Here is a 21,268-nt window from a genome sequence, read left to right as displayed (position 1 = left end):
CTACTACCAACTAACATAGCTGTATGGTTGTTTGTTACAGTAAATTGTGTTTCAGAATTCACAGAATCAGTTTTAGAGCCTGCAGGGAATTCATAAAGCACCCAAGTTTTGTGAACAATGTGATATTCACAGAGTGTTCTGAGGACTACTGAGTTTAAAATGTACTAAATTTGAGAAGCGATAGCTAAAGACCCTGTTCTGTGCCTGTTCAAATTATATTGGAATAAAGCTTCACGGACTTTAATGTGATTGAATTGCCTAGACTATCTTGCTCCATGCCCTTTGTTAATAATTCTTTGTCTTTTTGTTAATAATTCTTTGTCTTTAGAATGTATTTGTCTTGCTCTTTTGCCCAGGAATAATGTTTACAAATCAGGCATTTTTAAAGTTCCTGTTTTATGTAGTTTCTGCCTTCCTCACTCACACCTTTTTCACTTATACTTTAGGAAGCTGTGTGACCTTCAGCAAGTCATTTAACCTCTCTTCCCTTGCTCTCTTTAATTTGTAAAATGGGTTCAGAGTATTTGGTATTTTCTGGCTCTTAAGATTTTGATTCTAAAATACGGTTTCAGAAAGTAATTTATAAAAGAAATTTTATGACTTGGTATGGAAGGGTAAGGAAGAATAAAGTAGTTGGGGTTTTATTAATAGTAGATTTTGTCTGTGATCATAACCTTTTGCAAATGAAAGTGTATTTGCATTTCACAAGTATGCACCAGTTTCCTATTCCTACTCTTCAGTTTTATACCAAGAAGGGAAGCTACAGTCCTATCTTGAAACTCTAGTCTTTAGATACTCAGTAAAGCTTTACTGGACTATTAAAATAGCCTCCTAAATGAACTCCATGCCTGTAGGCTGAACAGTTTCATTCCACCTTAGATTAGTTTCTGCTTGCAATCTGATGTTAGATTAACCTTTAAAGTGCTCCTTTCATTGTGTAACTACTGTCTCCCTCCAGTAGTTCCCATGTTCTTCTGTGATAAAAACCAGACTTTTAAGCTTCTCATTTAAGATTTTTAACATTCTGACCTCAACTTCTCTATCTAGTCTTATCCTTTAAAGATTGCTGCCCAACCCAAACCCCTAGCTCAAACCTGACTTTGGTCTCCTCCAGACTATGACCCTTAGTTTACAGAATACTCTCCTTTCTCTTTTCCTCCCTGCTCTCCCAACAGACAACTGGAGTGCCTCTGCCTTTTTAAAACATACAGTTCAAGTTTTATCTCCTCTAAGAGGCCTTCCATGACTGTCCTATATTTATGCCACTATTTTGACTTGAATGTAATTTCTTGTTATGTAATTTATCTGCATGCATTTTATTTTATCTCTATAATTTGATTGAGGTCTTGGAAGGTAGACAGCTTAGTGAATTAGAAAGAACACTAGATTTTTGAGTCAACAATGAATTTGAAATCCAGCTTTGCTATTTAGTGTGTTACCTTGGACAAATCATGGTACCTTAGTTTCTTCATCTGTGAAATGAGGGGATATTAGGCTAGGTGGTCTCAGATCTCTTCATCTTTAATTCTGTGATCCCATGACTTAAATTTTCATTACCCTTCTTCCTCTCAGTGTTTTGAATATGGTAGATGTTAAAATGTTTTAAAATAAATGAATGTTAAACATTTTCCTACAAAGAAGATATAGTAAGTGTAGGTGGTTACTCTTAGCTAGGACATATGCAGCTTAATTCAGATGTCCTAGCATCTTAGGTTCATAAGATGATTTAAACTACTTGGGAGAAATTATTTGGAGAAAGGCTATTAATTCTTCTGTTCACATTAGTTTTAATATTCAGGTATCCACAAAATCAAATGTCATTGAACCTGGGCACTACCTGGTAGTAAAGAGTGATATTAGTTATTCAGCCTGTGTATCCAAAGTATTTAACTGGAGAATAGTTTGTGTTGATAATATACTCATCATTTAGCAAATTGGTTGTCCTAATATGAGTGTAAATAATTTAGATTAAATGTGGATGTTCACAGCCTTAATGGCACAACAATATCTATTAGACACATCCATGGGAACAAAGGATGCCAGCAAAAATTCATCAGGATCAGAAAAGAATTGTCTTTATCTTAAACTAATCTTCATTATTAACTACTCCCCAAATACAATAAATTCTGTTACTGTCACACACATTTTTATTACAAGTCAAAAGATACATTCATTTTCATTTTCCTCATTTGGGTGCATAATAAAACCAGAATCCAATTGTCTTTTGCCTGGAATTTTTTGCCTTATACAAGGTTCATTTAGAAGAGTAGAAGAGATGGTCTGGAAAAGGTGGGGGCCAGAACTTGAAAGTTCATAAATTTCTAAGCTAAGGGTTTAGACTTTTTGGGGGGGTCAGAGTGGGAGGTGGTGTTTGAACTGGAAACTGCCATCATCAAAGCTGCTTTTAAGAATATCATTGGGGCAGCTAGGTGGCGCAGTGAATAGAGCACTGGCCCTGGAGTCGGGAGGACCTGATTCAAATCTGGACTCAGACAGCTGTCACTTAACTAGCTGTGTAACCTTGGGAAAGTCATTTAATCCCTATTGCCTTGCTTTCCCCCCTCCAAAACAAGAAGAAAAAAAAGAGAAAATTGCTCTTGCAGCCCTGTGTTACACATTCAGAAAGGGAGGGTAGAGGCAGGGTTGTGGCAATAGGAATGGGAAGGATGTGAAAAATATGAATATAGAAACAATTGAAGATATGTATACATAACTGTACAGGTATATTATTATAAAAGTTTGTATGTGTACTTCACTGGAAAAGAGAATATCCAGGCAGGGAGACAGAGTGGATTTGGTAAGTAGAGCAGAGCAGAAATGAAGACAGGCCAAGAGGACTGGCAGATAAAAATGTTAATATCGAAAACGAAATAGACAACTATTAATCATTGTGGATGGTGGGAGGGACTATCATTAATGCTACAACCTGTAACTTCTGAAACTTGTCAATCATGAAGAATTCATAGATGTTAAGATTTTGTAGACACTTTTCACACCTGAGACTGATCCACTGATTTTCACATCCAAGTGATCTTTTATACTTTGTCAAATTGACAGATAAAATTGTGAATATGTTAAAAACTCTTCCCTTAAACCAGAAGCTGTTATTACACCTTTTAATCCCTCTCTTTTCCCATTTCCCCTTTCAGACTTCACTATGTCTTTAAATGTATTGATTACTGAGGTGGCACCTAAGATACTTCTTTCTTTCTGATGCTAATGAATCCTGTTTGGAACTACTCTATCCTTGTGTCTATAGTAGGACTCATTTCTAAACAAAGCATCTTTCCATTCTTGGATCTGTTTATTCTTTGTGGGCAAAATGTATTGTGGTCAATAAAACACAAAGACTTTTGCAGTAATGGGTTTAAAGTTTGTGGACTTGGTCCTGCTGATTTTTGACAGTTGTGTATAGGTAGAATTGTGTGTCAAATTCAAGTACGGTACCTAGTCACATTGATAAGGACAAAAACAAACTCAGTGGAATCAGAACAAAATTTTTCTTTATCTTAGTCTTTATATATATATACGTATATATAATTTTATTTTAATATATATTTTGTATCCTCTTTATTTTAGCATTTGTTGCTGGTCTCATACTAAAATTCAACAAGTGTTACATCCTACACTTCTTGTTTCTGTTTGTATTACATAGCTTTCATTTAGTTTATGGGAATAAACATCAAGTGAGTTTGCACATTTGATTTATGCTTGAATTGAACTACTAGAGAAATTTGTTGCTTTCCTGAAAGTTATTGCCTTTTCATGAATTTCAGTCTTTGTTTTTGTAAACAGAGGTATAGTACAGAGGACAGTGATCATCTTCTTGAAGGTAATACTGACCCTATCTCCAGTAGGAAGGATATGGCTTGATAAAGTGACTTCCTAACAGATGGTATTTAATTTCATCTACTTATTAGAGGGTTTTAAGAATACATTAAAAAAAAAAAGAAAACGTTAAACATTCTCTGCAGGATTGTTTATAAAATAGTGTTTGGTGGAAGAAGTAGTACATGACCTCTCAGGTTCCTTCTGGACTTCTGATTTAGTAGTTTATAACATTCTGTTAGAATGCTGCATAGTAATACTGCAATTAAATGTGAAAACTTTGCTTTTGATTTTCTAATTTTTTTATCTCATGGGATCACATCTAGAAATCTTTGTCCCTCTACTTTGCTACTTTTTAAGAAAGAAAGGCATTCTACGCTTAAATATTACTAATGTATTTGATGTCATTTTATCCTCACTCACATTTCTCTTTCCAGTATTCATAAATCTCACTACCACTGCCAAAATTCAGCATCAGAAGGATGCTTTCTAAATTGGTCTTTGTTAGATTTCCATCTTCCCTAGTAGCTTTTGGTAGCTACTTTTTTTTTTCCCAGAAAATTCTTTTGTGTGATTTAGCTCCTTGATGGAAATTCTTGACATAACCTTCTTTTAGAAGTACTCTTGGTGAGTGATGAGTAGTCAAGTCTCGTTGTCTAGTAATTACATTTTCATGACAGATGTGATGCATGCTGTGATTCTTTGTAGCCTTACAAGTTTCCCTTATTTCTTCTAGGGGGGAGTTATCTAATAGGAATAAGTAGGAAAAGTATGAGACAGTGAAAGAGGACAGGATGAGGTATTGTTACTGCCGACTAGGCGAAGAAGACTGCGATAGCTCTATATCTAGGTTTCCCTGATTAGGTTAGGTAGGAGTTTGAGGTTATGCTCTCAAAATTTTATCTTAAATTTCTTCAACTTAACCTCAGTTCATGACCCTTCGGCTTCAGAAACATCATGATAGTCTAATTTTTATGTTGTAACTGTATCATAGTGGCAAGATACCATTTTTTTAAAAAATAAATACTAGTGTGTTCATGTTAGTGTATTTTGTTTATTAAAGTGCTTTATATAGATACTATTGGTCCTGCTTTTCAGAGAAATAGCATGACACATTGGAAAGAGCTAACCACAAATATGTTTACTGAAAGTGTACCTCTGACACATAAGAGCTGTGTGACCCTGAGCAGGTGACTTAATTTCTCAATGTGCTAGGTAACACTCTGACTGAGTTACAGAGAATGTGCCATAGATAAAGAGTTTCCTTATCTGGAAATTCCTTTGTCAATGCAATCATACTTCCAGCTCCTGTCCTGTTCTTCCCTAAACCTTATTTTGGAATGGAACTGACCTTGACTGCTGAAAGATTGTGCCAAGTATAAGCTCTGATGGGTTGTAGAGGCAGACTGCTTTCTAAGAATCAGCCACTTTAATAAGTAGCCACTTTATCATCACAGAGCCCAGTAAATAAGAAAAACTCAAGAAGACCAGCAAGTAGGCATAGTCATAGAGAAACTAAATCACATAAATCTTAACATTTTCACTATAAATGAAAGTGGAAGACAAAGAGAAGTTGCATCTAAAGGAAAGCTTTCAGATTCTCTTGTAAAGGTGGCAAATAAAAGAGTTTGAAGAGTTTTTTGTTTTTACCTTGAATACAAAGGCAGTAAGAAATAACATTTCATGGGACTTTTGGTTAATCTTGTATTGCAATATTTATAAGAAGCAGTTTCAAAAGGACCACTGTGAATGTTATTGCATCTAGTGTACCAAGATATCCTATAGAGGATGAGGAAGTAGTAAAATTCGACAAAGAACTTGATAGCATTTCTCAAATTAAATCAACATATACTTTATCAGTAATGCTAATGCAAAGATAGAGCAGAGGAAAGCAAAAAATGTTGGTAAGCATGTGTTGAGAAAAGTGAGAGGCCATTAAAAACTTAGACACAGAAACTTTCTTTTGAGAAGAGTTTAGGAGGTATTTGATAACAAGTACCAAGCAACATCATAAAAACTTAGATTGAGTAGAGGGATAGAAACTGGACCCGTTTGCTAGAATAGAGAATTCCAAGGTAAGGAAACTACCAATGTCAAAGTATGTTATTAGCATCTTCTTTGCAACTTAGAGACTTAGTTGCCTAGAGCACTGAGAAGTTAAAATGATTTTTCTAAGATTCACAAAGCCAGTACATCAAGCAGGACTTGAACCCAGGTCTTCTGGCTTAGAAGCCAATCTCACTACATTGGATTGCCTCTGTAAACTGATTATTTGAACAGATAGGAAATGATCTATCACCATGGAAGGAATTATTTCTGAATCCAAGTTTAGATCAAAGATCAAAAATGAAAATCACATTACAAGAAAAATAGAAATGAGATATGGTATATAGATTTGAGACAACCCCAACCTAACCTATTTAAACTTGTTGATATCACAAATAAAGGGTAACAGGAAACATCTACACCAACTGTCAACATTTTTCTAAGGTAGCGTAACTAATTTAAATCAGTTCCCATGATGGACATCATAAGGACCTGGAAAATGCCTCATCTGACAAAACTTGGCTTCCTTGTAAATGGACATTATTATTTAGCCAAGGACAACACCAGTTTAGACATCCTATGGAAGAGAGTGGTGGAAAATTGTGATGAATATTGCTTCATACAAAGAACAGAGCATTGAAGGAAATTTTTTATAAAATTTAAAGAAAACTTGGCAAGAATTTCAACTTAACAAAATCAACCCAAGGACATTTAAGCATCAAACTGCAAAGTGGACAAGAGAGATGACAAAAGGAAGATTAGCAACATTTTTTAGGGCAAACTTAATCATCAATAGCAGTTGAATACTACTTTGTACTCTTAACATCTTAGCCCCCAGTGTGCCAAATGAGGAAGGAGAAATGGCACAAAAGAAAAATAGTAGGAAGAACATTTGGATCATTCCAAGCATAAAAAGAGGTTCATAGTAGACATGCAACAATTTTGAGGACATTGGGGGATCAGTTCTTAACATATCTGAAAGAATGAAGTATAACAAACCTTGGGGAAATGATGTCACCAAAAGAAAGCAACAGAGAAAATATCAGTGACTTAACCTGTGTGCCTATATTCCCATCTCTACAGAACTTTTCTAAGCATAATCTAAAAACGAGTGTTCTAGACCTAACCTGAGTTCAAGTCCTGCCATCCACATTTACTTGCTATGTGATCCCGAGCAAGTCACTTCACTACTTGGTGCCTCAATTTCCTCATCTTTAAAATGAGGGTGTCAGACTCTAGATAGCCTGCAAGGTCCTTCCCATCTCGAAATCTATAATCCTGTGGTCTACACAGTTGATAAGTATCCTTGAGAAAAGTAATAGAAGGGAAAAGGTAGTCTTTTACAAGCAACATTCTACAGTACTATAAAAATGAATTTCATAATGCTGCCTTAAAGACCTCTCCCACACAGTCTCATATGTATGTCAAAATCATAGAAGTTCCTTAAAAGATTTTGTTTCATATTCTACAAAATACTAATTTTAAGCAAAGCATTAAAAAGGAAGAGACATGCTTGCTGAAGGTCATGGAGAATTTCTGGTGCTATTCAAATGGAATAGGGATTCCTATAAAATAGATGATTGTCTAGGTTTTGAGATGAATTTCAAAGGTTGGATAATTGATCTGGATCTTTCGCCCATTATCCAGTATTTAGTAACATACCCTACAAATTACATGGTACTTACCTCTGTGTCACTAAAAGATAAAAACAAAACTTCATATATTCCACTAAAATTTCTAGGTCTGGTACTTTCAGATATTGGGTGCACTCCTGAATTCTCTGTTACTTTTCTTTCATACTTATATCTAAGCATCAGTATTCTATAGGGTCAAATGACAAATTATCAGCAGCAATTCAGTTTGAAGCTTGATTGATTTGAAGAATTCACTGACATCACCACCAAACCCTACTCATAACACCCACCTACCTCTCTTCCCCCCAGTCTTTGGGTGGTTGAAAATTTAAGAGTGCTAACTGGCCAAGGTGCCAGTGCTTAGCTAATGGACAGTCTTTTTCACCTAGAAATAATTGGTCATTGAAACTACTTAGCACATATTCAAAACCTTCAGTGGCCTTTATTGAGAAATGCTGCTTCTCTTAATTAGCCTAAGGATAATAGTGCCATTCAGAATTGGTTTTCTCTGGATGGGGAGTCCATTTTGCTTGGATACTAATAAGCATCCTGGGAATAACCTTGCTGCTACAACCTACAGTTAGTTATCTTGTTCAACTTTTGACATTCGAATTTATGAGGTTAGGAGTTACTTTCTTAAAGTACACTTACTATGCAAGTGCAAAGGACAAAAGTGTTCTGAAAGGAATCTCTTTATCTGGGATTTACTTAAGAAGTTTTAGTGGTTGATGAATAATAACAATGATAACTTAATAGTTACTGCCCTTGGAAGTGGGTCACCACTGTCAAAATAAGACTTACAAATAAAGGTAAAAGGCTACCTAGAACAATGGTGAGGTCCTGCTGGTGCTCCTATTTTTGGTTGACATTGAACTATTTGTATCAAACCCTAGACCACTGCTGAGACATGAAATCCATATTCCTACAGGAAAAGATAAGAATGAAAAATGTGTATGATTCAGAATATGCTATATGGTTGAATGGGCAGTCCATAGAGGTAGTCTCTTAGTAGTGCATGTATACTTTGGCCGTGCCTTGCAATTGGACAGTGAAAATTGAACAGAGAGGGAAGCTATTGCCTTTGTAAAACTACAAATTTTTTTCGTTGGTTTTGATTTTGTTTGGTTTGGTTTTTAATAGGAGAGGGTAGTTTGGATGATTTCATCATCACAGTGGGGTTCCTTATGAGGACTCCTTTCTCCTAATGCAAATCTGGCAGTTGCTGTGCAACTTGTGGTCTTAAGAGTGTTGCCTGGTGAACTAAGAGATTGTGACTTGCAGAGAGTCGTATATTTTAGAGAAGGAACTTAAACCTATGCCTTCCTGATAATCAGAGCCATCTCTCTTGCCATTGTCATTTAAGCCTTACAACAGCCTTTTCAAGTATGTACTATAGGTATTATTTGCATTTTACAGGTGAGAAAACTGAGGCTCAAAGAGTTTAAGTGACTTACGATTATGTAGCAGACAGATGTCACATTTCAGGAGTTATCTCTTATTTACTCTCCATCCGATTTGCATCTTGGAATATCAGCTGAATACTTATTATTACAATTTGGTTTCATAATATACTATGGGATTTGTTTATTATGTATTAATGACGTTATTACAAAATGGCATTGGTATGTCTATATCATTTTTCCTAGAATTTTCTTCATTCTTAAAACTATAGTTCTCTTGATCTATAGAAAAGCATTTATTCAGTAGAAAAAAATGCTCTCAAGGCTCTCTAACAAGGTGTTTTCCATGTTATACAAGATTTCTTGAGAGAAGTAACAATAATTGAGGTACCTTTGTTTGAGGTAACAGTGACTGATTAATATTAAGCCAAACATTAAAACAAGGAGACGTACACACCAGGGGTGTTTGCTTGCCACTGTCATGGCAGAATCCAAATGAAAGAGAGATTCTCTACATACAGTGAGGTCCTCCAAGATGTTCCTTTTTACAGATGGCATGCTGACGACATCAAACTAAAGAACATTACAGAGCCTCATAAATGAGATCCACTATTGCTTGAGTTTGGTATAACTAACTACACAGGGAAAAGGATTGTTGACCCTTGATAAGTGGTAGTATAATTGAACTTACTGAAGAATACTACATGTCCAGAATTTTATATGTTGTTGAATGGACAACCCATAGACTTCTTCCATCAAGTAAGTATTCATCTTGGACAGTGCTACAAATGAACAATAAGCTGGGCCTACAATTGCGCAGAAGAAAGAGAGCAAGCTGGATTGCCTCTGGAATGTTGTATATTGTTTTTAATGACTTCAAAGATTCTAGAAACAAAGGGCCATCTTTTAAACAATAATCATCATCTAGTGATGCTTACATGCCTGTGACTTGTGGAATAGTATTGTTCCTGAAGAATTTTAAGTTGAAGGGTCACTCAAAGGCTATGGAGAGGTGAATGGTGGGTTAAGTAGGCTACAAGACCAATATCCAATGAAGGAATTGCTCAGGAGAAATGGTATAAAGGATGTCATTGGAGAGATGTACAATTGGAACAGGTGGGCCATTCATTCATTCATATGTAATAAGAGCAAAGTATAACCAAATATGTGTGCTCCATTGATATCAATGCAAAGTCAGGAGTTTCTAGAGGAAGCCTTCCCAGCATATTTGGGTGGAACTTCTATAGCTGATTTGCAGGAGGATATGGACAAGTCCTACAGAATGAGAACATGTGGAGGGTTGTGATCTACACTTTTGGAGGGAATCCTCACATCGGTCACAGATCCAGTTAAGTAAGTAATTTTTTGTGTTGTTTTGTTTTTTTTTTTCCCCAAATACAAGCTGTTTTCCTAACATGGGTATAAAAATCTGGGTCTGTTCTGAAAAAAGAACACTGATTATTAGCCACACTCATTAAGGCAGATTGGAGGTGGGAAAGTTGAGGAAATAAAACCTACGTTCAGAATATGGGGTGCTATCATCTTAATCTATTTCTTGTCACTAGACTTCAGTTTTATCTGTTTTGGGGGGGAAAGAGAATCTGAGAAGCCCGAAGATTAACTAGTTTTCTCTACATAATATATATGTAAGTTAAGAATTACTCATCTCTTTTCCTCTTCAGCTGAGCCCATTTGTGTTTCAAGAAGAATAAATTTTTGCATTTTAAATGTCTTAATACTATAAATGGAATCATGTTACCTACTGGTTTGTATTATCCTTGTGTAGTTGTGTGCTTTTCTAGTTAATTGGGTTTTATTCAAAAGGGGAAAAAGTAAAGATTTATGAAACAGATTTGTAGGCTGTCAAGTCTAGGTTGAATGTTGATTGCAAAAAATACTTTTAAACTTAAAGATAATTATATCTTTTAGCAAAGATGAAGTGCTGCTGTTTCTCTAGGATTAGACAAGTTTAGGTTGTGAAGATTTCAAAGATAAATTATTAGACTAATTATAAAGTAGTGTAGGAATTGTGAAACGACGATCATTTCAACACTGTCACTGCTATGATTAACCTAAGTTCTTTAAATTTTATTTTAATTATTTTCTGCTGTACTAAAGCCTCTTTTTACAAAACCTTTCGTAAGAAACACCTAAGAGAAGCTTCTCCTTCATTATTTCTTTTCCCATTATCTATAGGGACAAATACTTGTTGATGTTTTCTAGTAGACCTGCTACTCTTAATTCCTCATTGTGTTGTGGCAGTGAATCTAGTTTTCCGATTTGTCTGCCAAGGGACCATAACCTCTGCCAGGCCCTACAAAACCAAAAAGATTTTAGATGTGTGTCCTGTGTCCTGTGTCTACCTTTTATGTCTGTATTTTAAGAACCAGGCTAACTAAATTCTGGGAGCTTCCATCATCAAATTGACTCTCATTTCTCTCCTTTTAAGTCATAGAGAATGTAGAGATCTGTATTTTTTTCAATATATATTTGAAAAATTTAGCATTAAGAGCAAGGCATCTGGCAGAAAATTTTGTTGAATTTTAAAAATGGCTATGACAAGTGTTTTCTAACATTGTGTTGTATTCTCTTGGTTCACATTTAAAAAAAATATTTAGATTTTGATCAATATTGATCCAAAAGTCAACATCTAAATAAATTAATTTTATGAAATTCATCAGGAAATCTGTAATAGAGCAAAGGAGCTATTTGCTATCATCATTACATGTGAATACATAACAGTTTATTAATGATAGTAGGTAGCTTTTGTGTTTTATTATGGATTTTCTTATAAATTATAGTAAAATAACTAGATTTTGAGATGTTAAGTCATTATTTTGTTTTAAAGATGACCAATACAGAGACATAAGTTATCCTTGCAGGAATTTTTGCCAAGAATATAAGTAATAGTACAATAGTGTTTGTTTTTGAGGGTCATACAAACTGATGGTACAATTTAAAATTTTTTTGCTATATAAAGTTCAGTCAATTTCACAAGCTTTACATGTTAAAATTTTATTAGTCTTAAGCTTATTAATTGCCCATTTCTACTTTTTTGAGAAATATAATCCTCGTGAAATTTATTCTGTTAACAAATAGGGAAATTTTTTTTTTAACGGGGCTTGTTTTGGTGGGGTGTTTTTTTTTTTTTTGGACATTTCCCCAGCTTAGATATTTCTTGAGTTGAATAATTGTCTTTTTCTAGGGTATTTTGTAGACTTAAGGAAATCTTTTAGGTTAAAAATGTTTGTTGCTTAGAACAGAAGTGTCAGAAATTTCCAAGTACTTCCCAAACCAGATGTAATTGGGAGATGTTTATCAAATAAAATTAAAGTAAAATAGAGATAATGTTAATTTGTGGTTTTCTCAGTCATGTAGCCTATAAGAAATTAATTTTTCTCTTTGAGTTTGACACTATTGGTTTAGATAGTAACAGTGATTCTTAAATGGAAAATTATGATGCAGGCCCTATTTTATAATTAATATTAATAATACTATGCTTAAGTTGAAAATGTTAAGTTGGTTGACGTAATTTAAGTCTTTCGGATTAATTTTTAAAAATTGTAATCCTGTAGAAGTTTTAAACCAACATTTTGCACCTAAGAAATAATTAGGCAGTGAAAAGTGAAATTGATGTTGTTTTCTATTTACTTAGCATGAAAGTTGCTCATTTAGTAGCAGGCAGGTAATTTTAATCTTACATGCATATGATGAACCCCCCCCCCCCAAAAAAAAAAAAAAAAGGTGAGCAGTTAAGAAATTTGGAAGAATTATTACAGGTTAAATCCCATTTCATCAAATTGAGGGATAATACATATTTCTCTACTATATGAAATACTGTTGTATTCAATATTGGTTACAAAGGATGGCTTATTGACTTGAACGTTTTTTTTTCCTTGTTATACTTAGGCCTCGTATTATTTTTGTGTAATGGGATTTAACCTGTGTTTATTCCTTATTCTGACAGACTACCTGGTTAAGATTATATTCATATTGATCATATTGAATATTGCCTGAATGCACCCACAATTTGGGATGTGTTACACTACTTTGAGGAGTTTTAACATGTGCTTCCTCAAAGTTTCTGTGATATGTCTTCTTGAAAGGTGTAAACTCCTATCTAAAATTTTGCTTTAGAACTTCTGAAGTTTTCTGGTATGTCATCAACTCTTATTTATCTAAAGTTATTTTTAGACCTAGGTTGGTTTTTACCTACTACCTAGTATGTTTCTGAATTTTTTACCTCCAAAATGTTCAATTGCTATTCGTTTAGGGAATTTCAGCTTTGTGCTTTTTTAGCCTAAGTACACCTTAAGTATGAAATTAGTTCTAATCCTTCCTCCCCCCCCCCCCCACCTTGGGAAGGACAAGCAAAGTCTTTAAAAGTTAAACTTGTTTGGTTTGAGGGATTTGGTTTTTATTAAGTGGGGAGAGGTTATTCACATAGTTGTACTACCTAACATTCTGTTTGCAGATATATTTCCTACTAAAATAGGATAATTTTAGCCTGGATAATTTAAGAGTTGCCTATGCTTCCAAATGTATTCAGATCTACTAAATAGACAGTTGTTGTTTTGGAAAAAAATACTCATTTAACCTTCCTCTTGATTAAAGACTGCTGGGCTTATTTTTTCAGTGAATGAAAGAAATTTTTCAAAATAAGCATTACTACTTTATGTCATTTTCAACAGAAATTTATGCTCTGTAGAATACCTTCTCTTCTGTTATTCATCCCATCATTTCATAAAATGAATCATTTATTTTATCTTTTCCTTTCAGATAAAATAAACTGACATGAACAGGGATTGGAATTCAGTTTGTAGAGTTTATCCTGATTACTGAGCTTTTCTCAGTCACGGGGGCTTTCATCTTCCTTGTATATTAGCCTATTACCCTATCACTAAGATTTACCATTTCATTTCTTTTTTCTGTTTACTTGAAACTCTTTAAGTGAGTTGCTTTAGAAAAGTATAATTTGTTTTTACTTACTACTATATTTAATTGAATTATCTTTTCTCTTCCTCCCCCCATATTTTCATATTTGCAATATGGGGAAGGATGTCATAATTTTGCTAGTTTATCTGGGACATTGTCTCCTGCTACCCTTGACGGCCTTTGTTAATCTTTACACTTTTTGCTCTTATTTACTAGAGTACTCACCAATAATTATACTGGAATTAGTTGCAAATTTAAACTAACATTTCTTCCTGAAGTGTTTCTTTGACCCTTAGAACAAAAAACTAATTAACTAACAGGTTTCTTGGAGGGCTGGGTGGAGACTGTAGGAAGTAAGAGGTTGGTGATTTGTGAGTGGTTTAAAACTGGTATTTATATTTAAGGTTTTCCTTTTATCAAGTTTCTCTTTTGGGGCTTTCATTGCCATGAAAAGAAGAACCAGTCCACTGTTCAAAACCCTTTTAGAGTGGGGAAAGTGTCGGGGTTGTATTAAAGTTTAATGAGAGAAACCTTTTTGGGGGGTGGTTCTTAAAATGTTGGGGGAGGGAAAAGAAATAAAACAGTAAAATTTTCCTGATCAATAAAAATAAAACATTAAGTCAGAAACACTGGGTTTAGGGGATCAAAAGCAACATATAAAAAGTTTTTGATAAATTTTTTTCTTAAATGTAAATATTTCATTTATACATGACCTGTACATATGGTAGAAATAGGAAAATAGTTTGCAAAGGAGTTCATCTTTTTAATAAATATTTAAGCCCAGCCCTAGATTGTTTTTGTTAAGCTTTATATTTTATTAGCTTTATAATAGATGCATTCAAATTTTAGTACTTTTGTACAGTGTAATAATACCTCATTACTTTTATTCTAGATGCCTGGAATGATGTCTTCAGTCATGCCTGGGATGATGATGACTCATATGTCTCAGGCTAGCATACAGCCTGCTTTACCGGTAATCTTTTGAAAGTTTATTTGATTTGGTATTTTAAAAGGAAGTTTGTTCTAGAAAAAGTATTTTGGAGTGCATATTGTTGGGTATGATAATTTTAGAGCATCCTATTAACCTTTGGAAAAAGTTTGTCTGAATTTCTGTGGTATGAGGATTACAGTGAATTTATCTTTAGTAGCTATTAAAGTTTCCTCTTCTATCGAGACTAAATTGTATTTCTTGTGCTTTTTCTTATAAAGAGTACTTTACCATTTAATTCATATCACTGTAGTGAAATAACTTACTTAGGTTCCCTCCTGACACAATTTTGTTCAAGAATGGCATCTCTATAGTTAGGTAGAATACATGGTTATTGCATTGAGGCATTAAGATTTGTTTTTCATTAATAACAGAAATTAATTCTTTTGTAAATTGCCAGTATGATAAAGGGGACATAACTTGATATCCAAAAATGTGAGTTGTCAAGCAGATTGCCATGTTTGAACTCCTTTTCTATAAATTAGTTGGGAAAACCATGTCTTCCTCTTTGTAAAGGATTTTAAAACAAGTTGACTGGGGATATAGGATTACAGTTCATGAAAACAGGAAAAAGTGGTGAATGATAATCATGCATATCACAACAGTATAAAAAGTGATGTCCTAATAATCATCTTTTGAGTTTGGATAATGCAAATGTTCTGTTTTATAGAAGAGGAAATTAAAGCTCAGAAGTGTTAAATGAGTTTACCTAAGTAGAAAAATACATTGTCTTTTCTCAGAAACTGTGATAAATTTTAAATTTTCAGCTGTATATTTAGTTATCACCATGAGATAGGAAGTCTTAGGAAGGAAAGAAATAAACATTTATTAAGCACCTGCTATGTGCCAGGCACTGTCCTAAGCACTTTACAAATATCTCATCCTCATGCAACCTTGGGAGTAGGTACTATTAATTTTATCACCATTTTACAAATGAGGAAATAGGCAAGTAGGTTAAGTGATACAATGGTATTTGAAGCTAGATTTCAACTCAGGTCTTCTTGACTCCCATGCCCAACATTCCATCCACTGTTCCATCTCACTATTTTCCATCTACAACTGGAAGGGACCTCAGAGGTCAACTAGTCCAGCATAAGAGAATATTGAAGCTTGAAGGGCTTACATAATTTACTTAAGGTTACACAGGCAATAATGTCATTCAGGATTGATTCTGGAACCTGTGCTTTCTGAAAGTAGCATGTTGACTTAGAAAATCACAAACATGTTGTATTGCGTTTTTATTTATTTTATTAAATATCTCCCAATTACATTTTAATCTGTATCCTGCTAGCCCAAATTTTGACATCATTACATTGCACCACACTAGGGTCAAATTAGTTGGCCTTCTTGTCCTCTACAGCATTGGCTGTTTGTTAACAGGTATAACTTGGGATAGATATTTATTTCAAAATGTAATTAATAGTTTTTATAAAATATAGAACTTTTGAAAAATGCCTAGATATCTCCCCCAAGTCATCCTACTGTAAAAAAAAAAAAAACACCTTTTAGGCCTAGGTAAGTAAAATATTTACCCTGAAAAAAAACCCAGTAATTTTTGAATTCAAATGTTTGTATTTATACTATGTATGTGGGCGTCAAAGAGTTGTAGTTTTTGAAGTGTTTGATTTGGTGGCATTTTTATAGAGATTACCTTGGAAGCCTATATGCAATCAGAGCCAATCTAGTGTTCTTGTTAGGAATTCATAAACTGCAAATAAAATACAATGCTTTATCAGTTTTATTTTTTATTCTTACAGCCAGGAGTAAACAATATGGATGTAGCAGTAGGTATGTAATATCGGTTTATTAATGGGAAAGAATATAATTTATGAGATTCTTGGCCCAATCTTATAAATGATTTTTTTTAAAGGAGTAGGTTCCTTCAATATTTTTAGTAAATGAAGGAAAATTGTATCACTTGTCACAAATTTTTTTGCAGTGACTATTAATATAAGACACTATATTAAGTAAATAGGCCATTTTTAGTGTTAAATGTTTATACATGTATGTATTCTGTTTTGTGACTTGGAAAAAAAATTAGTGAGAATCCTTTCATTGGTAAATTTTAAATTATTTTGTCAGAAGTCAAAATGCTATATTAAATGGGTTATATTTATTGTCATTAGAATGGATTTGGTCCACAGAGTCTGTGGACCAAAAATTAGCAGTAACATTTCATCTAAAGGATAAAGTGTTTATTCTGCTAAATGTTTTCTAAGATTGACTTTTGCGAGGATTTTGAGATAAAGGCATATATCTGTAGCTAAGGACATCTTTGTACAAATTCATCATTTTTATAAAATGTTAATTTCTTTTTATTTCATTGAAGCCCAGGGAGGGAATTGAAGTGGCTAAGGTTGAGAAGGTGGGAGAGAAAAATGTAATGAACTAAAGTGCAGGATGTGGGCATCAATGCATATTGTACTGCGTGAGTAGTATTTCTGCCACATGGTAGTGAATGGAGTGTGGAAGTAGGGTGACTTCTGGACATTCTTGATCTTCTGTGGAAATGAGAAACCAGGATGGCATTGGTAATTGAAACTCCCAAACTTCATTTTATTCAACAGTTTCAACCTCCTCCTTTTATAAAAATACTTTTAAAAGAGACCAAAGTCTCCCATGGCATCTGGGGCCATCTCCAGTCATCCTGATCTGTATATTGCCATTGGACCTAGATGGCTTCAGAGGAGAGAGTGATGTTGGTGACTTTGCACAGCCCTCTCTCACTTAAATTTCAGTTCACTTGGCAAGTCATGGCATCACTTCCCTGATGTCATGGTCCTCTTTGAGAACAAAGGACAAACAATAACAAATGGCAGTGTTCAACTGCCATGCTTTTGTACTTGTGTTCCTTCTTGTCATTGTATCTACAGTTAAGTAGCAGGGCAATCTCCCTGCCCTTTTTAGCTTTTAACCTGCTATAATCTATAGAAGGTAAACTTATTTGCACACAATTGGTAATTCTGAAACATTAGACACATGGGTGAGAGGCCTCTAATAATATAATAACTTACAGTTAAAAATAAAAACAATTTCCTCCCCATTGACACTGTGAGGATAGTAGTATTGCCTCCTTTTTATGTATAGTTCAGGAAGCTGAGGTTTAAGGTGGTTGACTTGACCATGGTCACACAGCTTGTAAATTGCAGAGCTGGGACTAAGTTTAGGATGATTCCAGGTCCAGTGCTCTTTCCATTATGCCATGCTGCCTCTACTGTGAAGTAAATTTGCATGGGTGATTTTTAACTTCTTAGAAACCTTTACTTTGTTGTGTTCTGGATAAGTGAGGTGGTACTATACTTGTCAGTTTGGTTGTATTCTGGAGAGCTACAAATCAGCCAAAGGTAGACAGTTGTAGAAAGAAGCAAAGGGTTTTAAACAATAATTGTCAAAGTATGGTTTAGTGTTCACAGGTAGTTAATGGAAAAGTTTTAGAGTGAATTGAAGACTTGAAGTTTCAGAGAGTCATTAGCTGCTGGAAATCCTTAAACTACATAGTTTTATTTTGGAAGGAGACAGGAAATGAAGAAAAATGTCAGATGATACAGTATTGGGGGAGGAAAGGACAAATTGGAAGGAAAAAATAACTTTAAAATATGTGACAGGTAATATTTAGAAAATGATTTTGACCAATTATAAGAAGTTGAATTTAGGGATGGTCTCTGGCTTGTGCATGACTGTTTATATCAATAATGCTTTTGATCTTTATGGATGTTAATTGTTTAAGAGAATTATTTTAATCACTTGATAAATATCCATTTTTTGTTTTTTAGGTGCAACATCTGGCACACAAGTAAGTAAAAATCTAAGGCTTTGGGATTTATTTAAACTAGATGTGCCTAGATAGTGTGATATTATTTTGTTTCACTACTTATTTCTTGTCCCCTACTAGAAGACTAGCTTCTACTCCTAGGATGTGACCCTTTGCTTCTTTCATTGATAATATGCCATTTTTTTTAGAGCCAAAGTTTTAAGAAAAATTGAAACTCTCTTAAAGTATTTTTGTTAAAGTTTAAGATTCAGCTTGGTTAATGAGGAAAGAGTAGGTTGAATAATGGAAATAGTTGTCATGTGAAAAATAGGAATCTTTTTATAGTTGCTACCATTTATTGGTGTGTATAAATTGGCCATTTAAGACTAAAATTGAGCCTCAGTAGAACCCTCCGTCCTATAGGTATCAGCTTCTTATGGTGCAGGAATCTGCCTGAGATAATTTCTGTTTTTGCATTAAGTTATGAAATGTTCTTTAGTATAGAAAAAAAATCAGTCCGCATATATTCTTAGTTGATTTTATGCCTTGAAGTAGTGGTAGAGAGGCAGCGTGGCATAGTTGCATAGAGAGGCTGTCTTGGCATCATGAAGACCTGGGTTGTACTGCTTCTGACACATACTAGATGTGAGACCCATGGGTAAGTCACTTGACCATTCTGTGCCCCAGATAGCTCTTTAAGACTTTACAGAAAGGTTGCTGGTCTGCAGTGCTGGAGGAAGTTTCTACACTGGGAGTTCCATATACCAATGAAGTTGCATATACCAGTAAACTCATGGGGCTAGACATAAACCTAGTAGTATATGATTGAGTTGACAGTTTTAAGAGATTGGGCCTGTCTTTGGTTCTTTAGTCTCCAACTTGACTTTTCTTTCTGTGTGCCTAGATTTTCTTCCCTGGTGTTTGGTTTTAACAAATTTTTCTTTTTGTTTTGTAGTCTTGTCATTTTTTAGTTGTCATGTGCAACATGTTAGTAATGACTCATTATCTACTTACATGGCATAATAATGTTAGCAATATATATCTCTCTAAATTTTTCGAGTTTTATCTCCAACATAGTTTAAAATACAACTAAATGTTTATATTTTCTCCTAGAGTGATATAAGGATTACTGAGAAAAAATTCTTAGGTGCTCTAAATCAATGTCTAGGTGGGGGAGTAGTTTGCATAATCTCGTTATTACTTTGTCCTAACTGGACAAATTGTTTCTTTCTTGTACTTTCTGCAGTTACTTGATGCTCATTATTTTAATAGAGTAATTTTTCTTCTTTTTTTAGTCAAAGACTCTAGCAAGAGTAATTTTCTGACACAGGGAGTTAATGGTTAGGTTGGTATTGCTCAAAAACTACTGCGAAGAATAGTGTGTATAATGAGAAGACAGTTGGACTTAGAGTTAGAAGGCAAGGGTTTGAGGTCTTCTGGTTTGTCACTCTCTATATGACCTCTGGAGTTTTCTGAGACTTTTCGAGGTATTATTTTTCTCATCCGTAAAATGAGAGAAGTTGAATTAAATGATGCATTTAAGGTCTGTTGCAGCTCCTAACCATTCTATGGAACTTTCACTAGTGTTCAAATGTTAGATTTCCATTATAGAGAATTGTAATGATAAATTTCAACCAAAAATATTTAATTTTATTTGTTTGAAAGGTTATGTGCAATACTTTAAATCTTACCCTTTTCATATTGGAGATAGTTAGGAAACAGTTGTGTTTCTTTTTCAATCCATCTTGAGCTTTTCAGCATTTGCTTATTTTCATTTCCTTTGAAATTTGAATCCAAAACATACAAAATACATTGTTAATGCAGCTGTGTAAAATATGTTATTAGAAATCATATGTGTTCTCTGTTTTACTATTCTAAACATTTGGGGGGGGGGAGCAGAAGTTTCTCAGCTTCAAATCCAGAAACTTTTGAAAACTTTTTTAGAAATCTGTTTTGATATTATTTATTTCCTTTGTAATACTACATATTTTATTTTATTTTATGCACTTAATCACATTATTCTGAGAAAGAGGGTCCATAGGGTAAAGGGATCCATTACACACAAACAAAACTTCTGTTGAATGTAGCAAGCATCTCAAATGTTTGACCTTTTGTTTTTTATTTGGTTATATCAAACAGAATAATTTGAGGGACTCAGAATAAAGCTGAAGTTTATGCTATATATAAACTCAAATTAAAACAATGTCTTCCTCCTAACAATGTCTCTGAGATTTGAAGTCATCATGACTACAGTGGGAAGACACAGTATTCTTTAGGGCTAGTGCAGCAATAGAGAATTAAAATATTTTCAGAGACTTTTAAACTTGTCATGTGTGCTTATCTTACTGACCTGACCTGGAAATGGAGAGTTTGCAACGTATAAGTTTATAAATCAAGATTTAGGGGGAAATTCCTGTGTTCCTTTTATAGGTATTGGGAATTGTGCCCAGTTTTGAGAAATTTCGTTTAACTCCTCGTAATTCTGTAGCAATTTCTATTTGTATTTCAACTTTTAACATGTCAGTTCTATGAATTTTCACCATAACTTTTGGAACATTTAGTTTGATGCTGTAAAATGTTCTTTGATAGCAAACATTGCAGATAATTATAAGTTTGAATTTTTCTAATGGAGCATTATTTGTTTCTGAGAATAAGCTATTGACTTATATCATGACATAACTTTGCA

The 21,268-nt window shown here is 34.0% G+C and overlaps 1 protein-coding gene across 10 annotated transcripts in view; it reads left to right on the top strand.

Annotated features, from left to right (window-relative positions):
* Positions 1–21,268, top strand: part of PRPF40A (pre-mRNA processing factor 40 homolog A) — a 58,401-nt gene that overhangs the window by 4,677 nt on the left and 32,456 nt on the right. For 8 of the 10 annotated variants that reach the window (XM_069079930.1, XM_069079926.1, XM_069079925.1 and 5 more), the window contains exons 3-5: positions 14,736–14,816; positions 16,589–16,619; positions 18,605–18,624. The exons of 1 other annotated variant lie outside the window; for it this stretch is intronic. In XM_069079930.1, coding sequence (XP_068936031.1) covers positions 14,736–14,816; positions 16,589–16,619; positions 18,605–18,624 — 132 coding nt within the window. The remainder of the gene's footprint in view (positions 1–14,735; positions 14,817–16,588; positions 16,620–18,604; positions 18,625–21,268) is intronic. One more of the 10 variants, XM_069079924.1, reaches the window with a different exon arrangement.

The sequence above is a fragment of the Petaurus breviceps genome, unplaced genomic scaffold, assembly GCF_028583685.1.
Source record: "Petaurus breviceps papuanus isolate PSGF00001 unplaced genomic scaffold, PetGlider_PUasm1.0 91133, whole genome shotgun sequence".
In the NCBI taxonomy this organism is placed as follows: Eukaryota; Metazoa; Chordata; class Mammalia; order Diprotodontia; family Petauridae; genus Petaurus; species Petaurus breviceps.
Note: the sequence above shows the minus strand (reverse complement) of the source record. Positions and strands in the feature narration are given on the sequence as shown.